Genomic DNA, 14,688 nt, shown 5'->3' on the forward strand with positions numbered 1-14,688 from the left:
TGACTTTAGGTCTTTTTTTTCTTTTTCTAATTCGTTTAGGTGGAGGGTTAAATTGTTAATTTGGGATCTTTCTCCTTTTTTGAGAAAGGCCTGTATCACTATAAATTTCCCTCTGAGTACTGCTTTTGCAGCATCCCATAGATTTTGAGAGGTTGTGTCTTCATTATCATTTGTTCAAGGTATTTTTTAATTTTCTTCTTGATTTCCTCATTGACCCATTGGTTTTTTAGTAGCATGTTGTTTAGTCTCCATGCAGTAGGTTTTTTCTCATTTCTTTTCCCATGGTTGATTTCTAGTTTCATGGTGTTTTGGTCAGAGGAGATACTTGAGATAATTTCCATGCTTCTAAATTTATTGAGGTTAGCTTTGTGTCCCAATATGCAGTTGATTCTTGAGAATGTTCCATATGCACTTGAGAAGAATGTGTATTCTGATTTTTTTGGATGTAGTGTCCAATTAAGTCTAACTTTTCTATTGTTTCCTTTAGGATCTCTGTTGCTTTATTGGTTTTCTGTTTTAGAGGATCTGCCCATTGGTGTGAGTGGGGTATTAAAGTCTCCTACTATGTTTATATTCCCATCAGTTTCTCCCTTTATGTCTGTTAATAATTGTTGTATGTATCTGGGTGCTCCTATATTTGGGGCATATATGTTGATGATAGTAACATCCTCTCCTTGGATGGACCCCTTAATCATTAAATAGTGTCCTTCTTTGTCTTTCTTTATGTTTTTTGTTTCAAAGTCTATTTTGTCTGATATGAGTATTGAAACTCCTGCTTTTCCTGTCATGTCTATTGGCATGAAATATTTTTTCCCACCCCTTCACTTGCAATCTGTATGAATCCTTTGTCTAAGGTGAGTTTCTTGTAGGCAGCATATTGAAGGTTTTTGCCTTTTTATCCATTCAGCCACTCTGTGTCTTTTTTTTTTTTTTTTTTTTACCATTTCTTGGGCTGCTCCCACAACATATGGAGGTTCCCAGGCTAGGGGTCCAATTGGAGCTGTAGCCGCCAGCCTACACCAGAGCCACAGCAACACAGGATCCAAGCTGCGTCTGCGACCCATGCCACAGCTCATGACAACGCCGGATCCTCAACCCACTGAACAAGGACAGGGATCAAACCCGCAACCTCATGGTTCCTAGTCAGAGTTGTTAACCACTGCGCCACAATGGGAACTCCCAGATGGAAAGTGAAGAATTTCTGGGACATTTTCAGAATATGTAGCACCTGTAACTGCCAGAAAAAACAAGGCTATATTAGCCTGAGGGAATGCTTTTCAAACATGTATTTCATCAGTTCTTACCACTGAGATTCCCTCAATCTGTCAGTTGTAAACCATGTGACATTTATTCCCTAGCTTTCTGGGCTTTCCTCAGTCCTGTTTCTGCAGTTTCTGCATTCTATGGAGTCTTTTTTCTCCAATCCCTTTTCTCAGGTCCTAGTTTCTTAGAATAATGACATACAGATTTCTCTTCTTCAGATGAGTAAAGTTTCACAGATTGGCCAGAGTAAAGGTTATTTCCTTTAGTAATTGGTATTAACTGAATAGTTAATGTGCAGCAGTTTTTAACTTCTTTTCTTCTTCATATTTCTCTAGACTGTTCCCCAACTGAGTAACCATTGCTAAGATTTGAGTAATAGTCTGTCCTTACCAACCTATCATGTTTCTCTCCATTCAGTTTTGGATAGTCAGCAAGAGAGCCAAGACAAAGGATAGAACCAAAGACAATTTTCATCTGCCCCTGGATCTAGGCCAGTAAATTTTGAGCAAATTTTGATAAATTGCCAACAGAAAATAATGGGGGATGCACAGGTTTTATTTTGGGTACAACACTGTAGTTTCTCCCAGCTCACCTTTAAAGGAAAGTCTATGAGCAGTCCTTTCATGGTTCACCCAAGTTGTGGTTCTTCCACAGTTGTGAAGGTGTAGTAGGAATTTTCTACTTCTTGATGGGGTGCATCATATTCCGGTCCCCAATGTGCTTGCTCCATCAAATGAACAAAGTCTGCTGGTTGCAGAATTCCCTGCAGTAGCTTGTGCACCTACCCAAGTGTAGGTCTGACACTTGAAACATACTGTGCAGGTCTGCAAACTTCTGTAAATCAGGGAAAGAAGCTTTCATATGAATAATATCAGCTGGCAAGTTGGCTTCTTACAGGCATCAGCTTCACTGATGCTTAAATAAGAAGAGCTGGTTTTCCACAAATTGTGACAAAGAAAAAAAAAGTAGAATTATATGGGTCTTTGGCTTCTTTCTCATGTTGGTATATTTATCAACCTAATACTTTTTAAAAATATAGTTTACTTTTTTCCAAGTAGCTAGTGAAACTACTCTATATCCTGTCACTTTCATGTATGGAGAGTCATTTATTGAGGTTCTCAACACTTCCCTGAGTACAGCTCCTTATAATTTCTGCTTTTCTAGATACATGGTATATAGAAGAGAAGAGATTTCTGGAGACAGACCCCATATTAAGACACAGAGTGAGCTCAGAGCTAGATCTGATGCTTACAAGCCTGTGTTGTCAAACAGGGCAGGTAATTTAGTACCAACTAAATAAGCCGTTTAGTGACCCTTCCTTGTAGGGAGATTCACTAACAAAGGGAACCACATATCTAAAAAATCATCGTTTCTCTATTCCCTGAAGTTATTTGAAGCAAGAAAAACAAGGAAGTGAAAGGGGAGCTGAGGGAGCAGAAGCAGCAAAGAAAGGAAGAAGAGGGCCCTGTGAGGGAGAAAGTATCTCTAATTCTCACGTTTCATCTTCCACCCTTCTCAATCTTTCCTTCTGGCTCTCCAGATTATTTTTTTTACTTTGCTCTTAGAATGATATCCTTCCAGTAAATAACACTAATTAATTTGCTTGGAATGTGGCCCTCCTAAATCTATCACAAATCTGAAAAGTCTGTACGTATTCCCTTAAATATTTCAAATGTGACAGAGAGATGTTAGCTGTTTAAGGGAAAGAAGTACAGGCAGCATTCCTGCCTTTCCCATATTTTTCCATCATCAAAGCTAATTGTGATGAAGGGATTTTAGAGTCCAATATACCCATGCTTACCCAATAATAAAATCTTAGATTTGAAGGGGTCGTTCACCTGGTTAGTATTCCAGAAGAGCAGAGCACTAGAAGGGAAAGTTTTTACAATCGAGGATCTCATACAACTGTTGTGTGGCTGCAAGAACTTCAGCTGGTCTAATTGATGGAATGCCATATGTATCCTATCTTCATCACCAAATTATTGGGGAAATATAATTAAAAATAAAATCTCCTGCCAACTCAGTTAAGTCTCTCCACAAAATGTAGAAAGAAAGGAACACTTTTAACATTAAATGAGCATTAAACCAGACTGATGGACACCATAGGCAATCTGCTAAAGAGATTGCAAAGAAAACTAAATCTCATCCTTTACATATCAGGCAGATACATTCCATTTACATACATGCTGATTGTCCTTACCAAAAGGGAAAATAGAACTTCTATCTTTATGACAAGTAGGAAATTAATATGGAACTCTGTGCCTAGGCTTAAACTCCCAGAGAAACAGAGAAACAGGGTGACATTTTCCTCGATGTTCACATTTCGAAGAGCTAACGCCAAGGGCTTTAAGAAAGGCAGTCATGAAGTGCAAAATTGACATGAGGTTTGTTTAGCTTAAAAAATTTATTTACATCTATAAGAAACATATAATTTGTAATTTCACATTTTCTAAGGGAAATGCTAAAGAGAAAGGGGGATTTTTCTTTGATATCAGGAAAATATTTAATTTTTTTTAAAGATTTATATTTATCCTTACACCACCAATGGGTTGGGAACTATCATGGCTAATAGGAGAACAAGTTAACAACACAATAATTAGTTTGTTCTTTATGAACTGACAAAATTATATGTACTAGAGGTTTTTGGCTGATAAAACATTTCATGATTAGGATGGATATCAGGATATAATAAACAGGGATAATTTAAACATTTCATGATTAGGATGGATATCAGGATATAATAAACAGGGATAATTTAATCTTCCATAAAAATATTTTGATATTTACTATTAGATTGTTGGCATATTTGATATAGTATAGCTGATGCACATCCTAGAGTTTTTTTTTTTTTGTCTTTTGTCTTCTTTTTTTTGTTGTTGTTGTTGTTGTTGCTATTTCTTGGGCCGCTCCCGCGGCATATGGAGGTTCCCAGGCTAGGGGTCGAATCGGAGCTGTAGCCACCGGCCTACACCAGAGCCACAGCAACGCGGGATCCGAGCCGTGTCTGCAACCTACACCACAGCTCAAGGCAACGCCGGATCGTTAACCCACTGAGCAAGGGCAGGGACCGAACCCGCAACCTCATGGTTCCTAGTCAGATTCGTTAACCACTGCGCCACGACGGGAACTCCTAGAGTTTTAATTTCTTGTCCCCAATTTATAATGGATTTACTCTACTTTCCCTCATGTCTCTGAGCTTGAGTCCTCATTCTTGCCCATAAACCTATCTCTCTGCTCTAGCTCAAAAAAGGCTAGTACTTATAAACTCATCAATTTGAAAATTGAAAGTTCACATGGCACAAAGTTCATTTGAAAACCATTTTCAAATGAAAATGCATATGTGTATGTATATAAATACATATAGATATGCACATACAGTACAAAGGAGAATGAATAATCATGTGTCATATTAGAGTAATTTTAAATTTGCTTTGGCAGGAGGAAAGTGAATATAATCTAGAATTTTATTTTATCTTACAGTATCTTTATATCTCTCAACATTCCTCAATATTTTACACAATAATTAAATCATAATATTTAACTGTGCTTATTTGTGATAGATTCCCATAAATTTTGTAATGCTGGATACTGGTGACATAGCTATGTCGCTAATGCGGTATGCTGATGATGATGAGTTTTGGTGGCTGACAAATGAGCAGGACATTCTGCTGCCATGGTCCCTGCAAGGATGTGGTCTTTCATGTTGCCCTCTGCTGGTCTAATTATGCTATGGCCCACCACTCCTTTAGAATACCCTGAAGGGAAACTTTATACCTTCTCCTCATGCAATTTTTTAGAAATCTCCATGGTTTTACCAGGAAAGTAGACAAAAATTTAGGAATTCTTCTTTTTAAAACCTGTCTTTTTAGTATGCAATTTGGATTTCCCTGATATTATGGATATTTTTCTCAGCAACGAATCCATTGTTTTCCTCTTTTTGTTCTCTACACACTTTTCTCTTAAAGGTCTAATTTACTCATTTGCTTTCCTCCTTTGTGTGACCCTTGGCTTCAGTTCATATATGTGACTAAAACATTATTAATGAAAGAGGAAATATTAAGTAATTTCCTTTGTTAGGGTTTAAAGTAGAGCATTACTGAATGAGATCATTAATGCATAGATTTAGTGATGCCTCATCAAATTAGCAGCTTACTCTTTAAAAAAAATATTTATAGTAAAACATACATAGCACAACAAGCCTAACATCAATATTCTAAAAGGTTATATTATATTCCTTGCCATTTTATTATTTTGCACAGGACTTAAATATTTTTCACAATGTTTCTTTAGAACAAAATTCTATGAAACTTGAGAGGTTAAAATGAAATGTATTCCTGGAGTTTAAATGAGAACAACTTATATATTTTTATAGGTCCATTTTTTCATTTCAGTTTAAAAAGTAGTGTAAGATTTTCAGTGGTCTGAAATTTATATCTTGCCTCCAGGATATGAAAGATCTATCCTACTTATAATAAACCTTGATCACTAAATTGTATGGTTTATCTATTCTGTTATATGAGCATAAATAGTCTTAAATGTAAAACTGGTTTGTGATGATAGTTGTACAACTATAAATATAATAAAATTCATTGAGTTGAAAAAACAACATACATATAGTCTTGTAAGTTTATCTGGCTGTTGTTTGTTTCTACCTAAGAGAGTATTGAGAAACACATTCATCTTTTAATTTGCATATGGAGGATATTTTAATAATCTGTTTCTCCTTTATTTATCCATCTCTTTTTAGGCTTACTGGAAGCTTTGTCCCAGACTTAATAGTGAGCATGAGTAGCCAAATGTGGCTTCACCTTCAAACAGATGAAAGTGTTGGATCTGTTGGCTTCAAGGTTAACTATAAAGGTAATGATAAATTGCTACTATGAGAAATATATTATCTTAATAACATCAGAGAATACTTTAAATTCAAGTTTAACTGCATCTATAAAGTAAGTTTCCCATAATATAAGCAAGAATATATTTCAACAAAATACTTTCCTCCTTAAATTAACTAAAAATATTGATTCCACTTTTCTTTATATATAACTATTTTTTTTCTTTTAAAATGTGTCTGTTCTGCATACCTCATCTCTCCCTTTGTCCGCTATACAATGCTGTGCTTTAGTGACTCTGGATGCCTTGCCTTTCCCAGCATACACAATGTAACTTTATAAACTTTATACAAATTGCCTGTAAAAAAACTCCCTACTAATTATTAACTATTTAAATATGAAGTAAAAGACTTAATTCCTCAAAGAATCCAGGGTACCGATGCTGATCATGATGATGATTTGTAACTCATCCGTGAACCTCTTAGATTAAATACATGTTGTCATTGTTCAGATCATTAGCTCCTATGACAGTGTGTTAAATTGCAACTGCCCATCCTAATATTGATAACAATGCAGATCAATTATGAGTTATATGTATATAGCAAAACTTTTGTTTTAGATCCATTTATAAGCGATAGGTGCAAACACTGTGAAATCATGAATATCTTTGACACGTGGTTAACCTTGATTAAAATCAAATAGAGGCAATGGATATAAAGATATATACAATATACTGATTAGAAATGCAGTTTTAAAATTCTGACGGAAAAAATATGTGTACGTTATTAAGTTCAGTTGAAATCTGTGCTTTAACAGATGAAAATATAAAAGAGACCATCAGAATGTTATGCAGCTTGAATTTACTTTTTTATATTGTAAAAATTTATTCTCTATCTTATCAGGTAAACAATGGATTATTAACTAAAATAATTCTCACATTTGCATAATAATAACTTATTTTTTCAAACATTGGCTAGCCATGCCTTTGTGTCCAGACACAGGCAAATGAATGCATGATGTTGTCAGGGAGACAGGATACATGCATTCTGTGTTTTTAACTTGAGACTAAATTTGGTACTATATTAATTTGAATAGTGCAGGAAATCTGTCTAAGTGTCAGTTTAAAAAAATAAAAAGGTTAGCCCAATTATAATGTTAAATATATTCTTCCTTCATTTAAAATCCTCATTCATCCCAGTAAATAAAAGTTACAAAATTTAAAGGATGATCAGCTTCTTTCGCAAGTATCTATGTCTTGATTTTTTTTTTTTCTTTTCCCCTCTACATTATAATCCTCTTGGTTTTAGCGTTTTCTTTACCTGTGAAAGTTGCCTATTAGAAATCTGGTGGTCATTTAAACCTTAGAAATTGTATTAATCATTAGCACAACACTTCAGCAAAGAATACATTTATTAAAGCTCATTAACACTTTAGAGCAGCAGAGGAGTCCTATGGATGTTTTCAACACTCTCTGGTCCACTGCAGTTCAAAAGCTGGAACTACGTGGTAAAGCAGCAGAATTAGGAATTATTTTGTTTTGTTCTCTGCTCAATTTTCGACAAATAATTTAGATAGATAGATAGATAGATACACACATACATACATTTGCGCTTCCTAAGGGTCTGCTATGGGCCAGTTAATGAAAGAGTTGTTGAATATGGAAAGAATAGCCAGATATTCTCTCTCTTAGAAAGATCATACTGTAGTCAGAAAAATATACCCAACTATTTATACGCAAATATACACAGAGATGAGATATTTGAAACAAATCCAGGAGATTCTTAGTGCATAATGCCCTTATTCTTCTCCCTTCCTTCAATCTGGTCTCTTCCAATCTAACTTCCACACTGTTAAAGGTGATCTCCCAGCAGCGGAGAGGTGATCATATTATACTGCAGCTTAAAATGTTTCCAAATTTTTTGTTTGTTTGTTCAGCTTTCTAGGGCTACACCTACAGCATATGAAAGTTCCCAAGCTAGGAGTCTAATCTACAGCTGCTGGCCTACGCCACAGCCACAGCAACGCAGGATCCTAGCTGCGTCTGCGATCTACACCACAGCTCACAGCAATGCCAAATCCTTAACCCACTGAGTGAGGTCAGGGATCAAACCTGCATCCTCATGGATACTAGTCGTGTTTGTAACTCACTGAGCCACAACTGGAACTCCCGTTTCCATACTTTTTTTTTTTTTTTTTTTTGCTTTTTCAGGGCCACACCTGCGTCATAAGGAAGTTCCTTTGCCAGGGGTCAAATCAGAGCTACAGCTGCCAGCCCTTGCCACAGCCACAGCAATGCAGGATCCGAGCCTCGTCTGCAACCTACACCACAGCTCATAGCCACGCCAGATCCTTAACCCACCAAGCAAGGCCAGGGATCGAACCCTCAACCTCACGTTTCCTAGTCGGATTCATTTCTGCTGCACCACGATGGGAACTCTTGTTTCCATACTTTTAATTGCCGAAGATAAACTCCAAAACCTACATAGATCTTATCTTCCAGCATTTTTTTCTCCCTACAATCCAATTTTATAAAATTATCCATAATTCTCTGCACCTAGCAAGTTGTTTCACACTTCTCCTCTTACACTCAGTAAATTCTTTCTGGATCCATATTCTAACATTAACTCAGCATCTCATCACTCGCTCTTTGAGACAAAGTTCAAATATTTCTTCCATCTCCCTAACTCCACCCTTTACAAAAGAGCACTTCCTCTGCTTATAAACTTGTATCATATAGACTACATAAGAGGTCGAAAATATGTCATAGTCATCTTTATATTTCCATTAGCAACCGCTTGATATACCAGCCATAGCTGATTTATGATTATTTGTTCAGTAAGGCTGAACAAATGATTTGGCCTATATAATGTGATATAATACAGGGTAAAGTATGTCCACAAAAGTTTAGTTTACCATGATATTTTTCCTCATGTGAAAATCATGCTCTTGCATCCTCCATAATGTAAAAACTGAACTCACAATTGAAGCAGGGTTCATTTTGAGAAGTTTCAAATTTTGATTTGCAGATAGCTTTGTCAACTTCACCTACTAAAAATAATTTTCATGATTACCATGCTTTCAGTTAAGTAGTGTGTTGGTTCTAAATGGAACACCTGCTAAAAAGCCTTTCCAGATTTGATCTAAAGATATCTTTTTTATCATCTATAGATTTTACATGAGATAATATTGAATGTAGACCTCCTGTAAATTATATATTTTTTCGTACATTTTTTCTTCGAGAGTAAGAGAGAACCTAGCTGTAAATCCATTTGGTCATTTTTACTCAAAGGTAAATATTTAGGATTTTTTGTTTGTTTGTTTTTTCCTATGGCTCTAAGGCTCTTTATTTCTTGAATTAATATTGGCCATTTATATTTTGCTTGAAATTTCTCTGGGATATAGGTAATAGATTTCAACTACATTGACATTTCATATAGTTTATTTAAAATTGTTATTTCTAAAAAGTTAATAAAGATATCTTATCCAGGTAATTTGCTTATGGTGTAAATTAATTCCAAAGAGATTTTTTTTTTTCTTTCTCTCTAAAGAGTCTGCTTTTGTGTTTACTCTATAGTCTTCTACTTTCTTCTAGTAGTTGAACTACTTCAGGCTTTGTTGAATTTTATCTCTTCCAATTCTGTATGACTCTATGGTTTTGGGCTAAACTAATCAGAATTCCTTTTGAAACAGTTATCAGTCTAGAATCTGGGGCAATTGATATAGATTCTAGGTGAAAGAAAATCTTTTTTCTGAGGTTGTGATCTCTTAAGGGTCATTTAACTTGGTGCTACTGGTGGCCAAATTTTGTTACCTATGTCAATAACATGCCAACAGAGACAAGGCAGAATCAACAGTTGGAAGGAATGAAAAACAGTATTGTGGAAAAACTTTGAAACATAAATGCCTGAAGGAAATACTAAGCCTTGGTTCTCCAAATGTATAAGGCTATAAACTTTTCCTTGTTTAAGCCACAGTGAGTTCCAATTTCTGTCACTTTTAGTTAATTAAATCCTGATTAACATATTTTCCATCGCTTTGTTATTTAACTCTTAACATAGAAAAAAGGGAAGATATATTTATAATTCAGTACTTGAAGAATCAGATATATTTCTTTCTTTTTCATTTTTTATTTAAAAATTTTTAGCATGAGGAAACATAGATGAGGTCCCAGGAGAGTATGCACTCGTAGAAAGGAACAGTTATATTTGAGAAAGTAATATTCAACACATTCTTTGCTTTTTTCAGGAAAGGAGTCAGAAACATTACAGTTCTGTAATTGCCTTCTACTAACAGAGTACATCCATAGTGGGCAAAATTCTTTGTTAATCTTAGCACCTGTGCCTTAATGCAATTATTTATGAATTAAGTTTTGGCCCTAGATTTTTTTTTATTGTTGTTCTCAAATCATATCATGAGATTGATTGAGATGTTTTGAAAATAGCATCGATTCCTTGGTTTTTACATGACTGTGACACTGAGACATAATCTTGCTTAGTTATCGCTGAAATCATTTGTTGGATAATGGAAAATTACGTAAAATGTTTTGGCTATTTTCTCTGCCTTAAGATTTCTGTTATGAATAGATCAGAAATTTACCCACATATTTATAGTCAATTGACTTTCAAAAAAGGTGCTAAGGAACTCAATGTGGAAAAGAAATTCTCTGTTATGAATTGTACTGAAACAGTTTGATACACGCATATGAAAAAAAAATCTTAACGCTACCTTAACTCACACTATGTACAGAAAATTTTTTTTTTCCCACTGTACAGCAAGGGGATCAAGTTATCCTTACATGTATACATTACAATTACTTTTTTTTTCCCCACCCTTTGTTCTGTTGCAACATGAGTATCTAGACAAAGTTCTGAATGCTACTCAGCAGGATCTTCCTGTAAATCCATTCTAAATTGTTTCTGATAAGCCCAAACTCCCGATCCCTCCCACTCCCTCCCCCTCCCATCAGGCAGCCACAAGTCTTTTCTCCAAGTCCATGATTTTCTTTTCTGTGGAGATGTTCATTTGTGCTGGATATTACATTCCAGTTATAAGTGATATCATATGGTATTTATCTTTGTCTTTCTGGCTCATTTCACTCAGTATGAGAGTCTCTAGCTCCACCCATGTTGCTGCAAATGGCATTATGCCATTCTTTTTTATGGCTGAGTAGTATTCCATTGTGTATATATACCACTTCTTCCTAATCCAATCATCTGTTGATGGACATTTGGGTTGTTTCCATGTCCTGGCTATTGTGAATAGTGCTGCAATGAACATGCGGGTGCACGTGTCTCTTTTAAGTAGAGTTTTGTCCGGATATATACCCAAGAGTGGGATTGCGGGGTCATATGGAAGTTCTATGTATAGATTTCTAAGGTATCTCCAAACTGTTCTCCACAGTGGTTGTACCAGCTTACATTCCCACCAGCAGTGCAGGAGGGTTCCCTTTTCTCCACACCCCTCCAGTATTTGTTCTTTGTGGACTTCTTAATGATGGCCATTCTGACTGGTGTGAGGCGGTATCTCGTGGTAGTTTTGATCGGCATTTCTCTTACAATCAGTGATGTTGAGCATTTTTTCATGTGCTTGTTGGCCATCTGTATATCTTCCTTGGAGAACAGTCTATCCAGGTCTTTTGCCCATTTTTCCATTAGGTGATTGGCTTTTTTGCTGTTGAGTTGTATAAGTTGCTTATATATTCTAGAGATTAAGCCCTTGTCGGTTGCATCATTTGAAACTATTTTCTCCCATTCTGAAAGTTGTTTTTTGGTTTTCTTTTGGGTTTCTTTTGCTGTGCAAAAGCTTGTCCATTTGATTAGGTCCCATGGGTTTATTTTTGCTCTAATTTCTATTGCTTTGGGAGACGGACCTGAGAGAATATTCATGATGTTGATGTCAGAGAGTGTTTTGCCTATGTTTTCTTCTAGGAGTTTGATGGTGTCCTGTCGTATATTTAAGTCTTTCAGCCATTTTGAGTTTATTTTTGTGCGTGGTGTGAGGGTGTGTTCCAGCTTCATTGCTTTGCATGCAGCTGTCCAGGTTTCCCAGCAATGCTTGCTGAATAGACTTTCATTCTATGATGCCACCATCACCCTAATTCCAAAACCAGACAGAGATACCGCCAAAAAAGAAAACTATCACCCAATATCATTGATGAATATAGATGCAAAAATTCTCAACAAAGTCTTAGCCAACCGAATCCAACAACATATCAAAAAAATTATACACCATGACCAGGTAGGGTTCATCCCAGCTTCACAGGGATGGTTCAACATACACAAATCAATCAACATCATACACCACATTAACAAAAGAAAAGTCAAAAATCATATGATCATCTCAATAAATGCAGAAAAAGCATTTGACAAAGTCCAACATCCATTCATGATCAAGACCCTCACAAAAGTAGTTATAGAGGGAACATTCCTGAGTGTAATCAAAGAAATTTAATTAAAATGGATTCTAGACCATTTTATAAGAGCTAAAGCTACAAAATTTAGGGGGAAAAAACTAGAAGAAAAGCATAGTTAGCTTGGCTTAGGGAAAGTGTACTTAGCAGACGTAAAGCATATTATATGTTATGGACTGTTCCACCCCCCAAAAATATTCATATGATGATGCCCTAACCCATAATGCTCTGGTATGTGGAGGTGAAGCATTAGATTTAGATAAGTTCATAAGGGTGGTACCTACATGATGGATCAGTGCCCTATAGACACAAGAGAGCCTGCTCTCTCTCTCTCCAGGTAAACACACTGAGAAAAGGCCATGTGAGTATACAGGAGGAGAGTGCTTGTCTGTAAGCCAGAAATAGAGTCCGTACCAGAATCTACCATGCTGGCACCCTGATCTTGGATATCCCAATAGGAGATATATCCATATTTTATAATGAAGTTTAATAACTCAATAACAGATTAAAGCAAATAATCCAGTTCAAAATCAGCAAAAGAACTGGGCAGTCACTTGACCAAAGAGATACAGACAGCAAAAATGCATTTGGAAAAAAATGTTCACCTTTATCATCATTAAGGCAATGCAATTTAAAACCACAAGGAGATACCACCATATACCCACTAGAATGGTGCAAATTAAAAAGTATTGACTTGGTGAGGAATAGAACAACTGGACTTCATAAGCAATGTTGGTAAGAATATAAAATGTTATAACCACTTTTGAAAACAGTTTGACAGTTTCTTAAATTTAAACCCATGCCTTCCATACAACCCAGCCATTTCACTGCTAGATATTTTCACATGAGAAATGAAAGTAAATGTCTGTACAAAGACTTTTGTCAGTATACATAGCATACATACATACACACACACACACATAAAATATCCCCAAACTGGAAGCAGTCTGAATGTCTGAATGTTTATCCGTAGGTGAGTAGAATACTCACAATAGAATACTACTCATCAATTAAAAAAGAGAAAAAATAAAAAATAAAACTATTAACACATGCAACAACATGGATAAAAATCAAAACCATCATGCTCAGTGAAAAGAACTAGACAAAAAAAAGATGTATATCCTACATGATTCTATTAACATAAAAAACTAGAAAACTCATTGTAATAGCAAGTAGATTGTTTTGTAGGTACTGAGATGACAGGAGGAATGGATTACCGAGGGGCCAGAGAAACATTTTGTGGGTGATGGATGTGTTCATTGCCTTGGCTATGGTAATGGTTCACAGGAGTACAGATATGTTAAAATTAATCAAGCAGTGTCTTTTCAATATGGTCAATTTATTGTTTTTCAGTTATTTCTCAAGCTGTAAACACATTTCTGTGTTAATATTACCAAGTAATGTTTCAAAATGAAAACTAATATAAGCCTCTCTAATTTTATTATTATTTTGAGAGAAATAAAAAGATTATGAGCAAAATGTTTTGACAGTTTTTGATAAGAAAGCAAGAACAATGTTTCATTTAAAATACCTTTAAGTAGAAGAGAGTAATATATTCTCAGAATTTATTTTTTAAGTCCTAAAATGATTGCACTTTGCAGATTTCAAGTTTTTCTTATTTTTTAAGGTATTACGAATAAGTGTCAATAATATAATAGGATTATAATAAGGGAAATTTACACCCAAGCAGAAAAAGAAGTGGTGGAAATTGATTGCATTCATTTTTCCATTTTTCATTAAAACACTCTTAGTCTTGTGTATGATGATCCAAAGTAAAAATTCATTATAATCAGCTACTCATTTCTTAATCCTGCTAGTACCTGCCTAAGAAAACCTGACTTGTTCTTGTGAGGAACTATTTCTTATTGAAACTGGAAACATTCTTTTTTCTCCATTTATATGAGATTTTTAAATTTTTGCTCCACTTACATGATTTTCTTCCATCTTTTTATTAGGATATTTCTCCAGAAGTCACCATTTGTGGAATCCCAATATTAAGTCTTGCTATATTTCTGATTAGAGTCAGTTTAAAAAGGTATTCATCATATAAGATATTTACGTAGTGTAGATACTCTGGTATATGGCAGAAGAGCTAATGATATGTGTGCATTTTTGTCCTTTTTAATTAGTATATTGAAACAAAGTTTCTATACAGTCCAACTGTAACCCCATAAAACCACAATTCAG

The 14,688-nt window shown here is 35.3% G+C and overlaps 1 protein-coding gene across 2 annotated transcripts in view; it reads left to right on the forward strand.

Annotated features, from left to right (window-relative positions):
- CSMD3 (CUB and Sushi multiple domains 3) overlaps positions 1–14,688 on the forward strand; it is a 1,203,192-nt gene that overhangs the window by 637,343 nt on the left and 551,161 nt on the right. For both annotated transcript variants that reach the window (XM_047783389.1, XM_047783390.1), the window contains one exon: positions 6,011–6,123. In XM_047783389.1, the coding sequence (XP_047639345.1) occupies positions 6,011–6,123 (113 nt within the window). The remainder of the gene's footprint in view (positions 1–6,010; positions 6,124–14,688) is intronic.

Source organism: Phacochoerus africanus, chromosome 6 (assembly GCF_016906955.1).
Source record: "Phacochoerus africanus isolate WHEZ1 chromosome 6, ROS_Pafr_v1, whole genome shotgun sequence".
Classification (NCBI taxonomy): domain Eukaryota; kingdom Metazoa; phylum Chordata; class Mammalia; order Artiodactyla; family Suidae; genus Phacochoerus; species Phacochoerus africanus.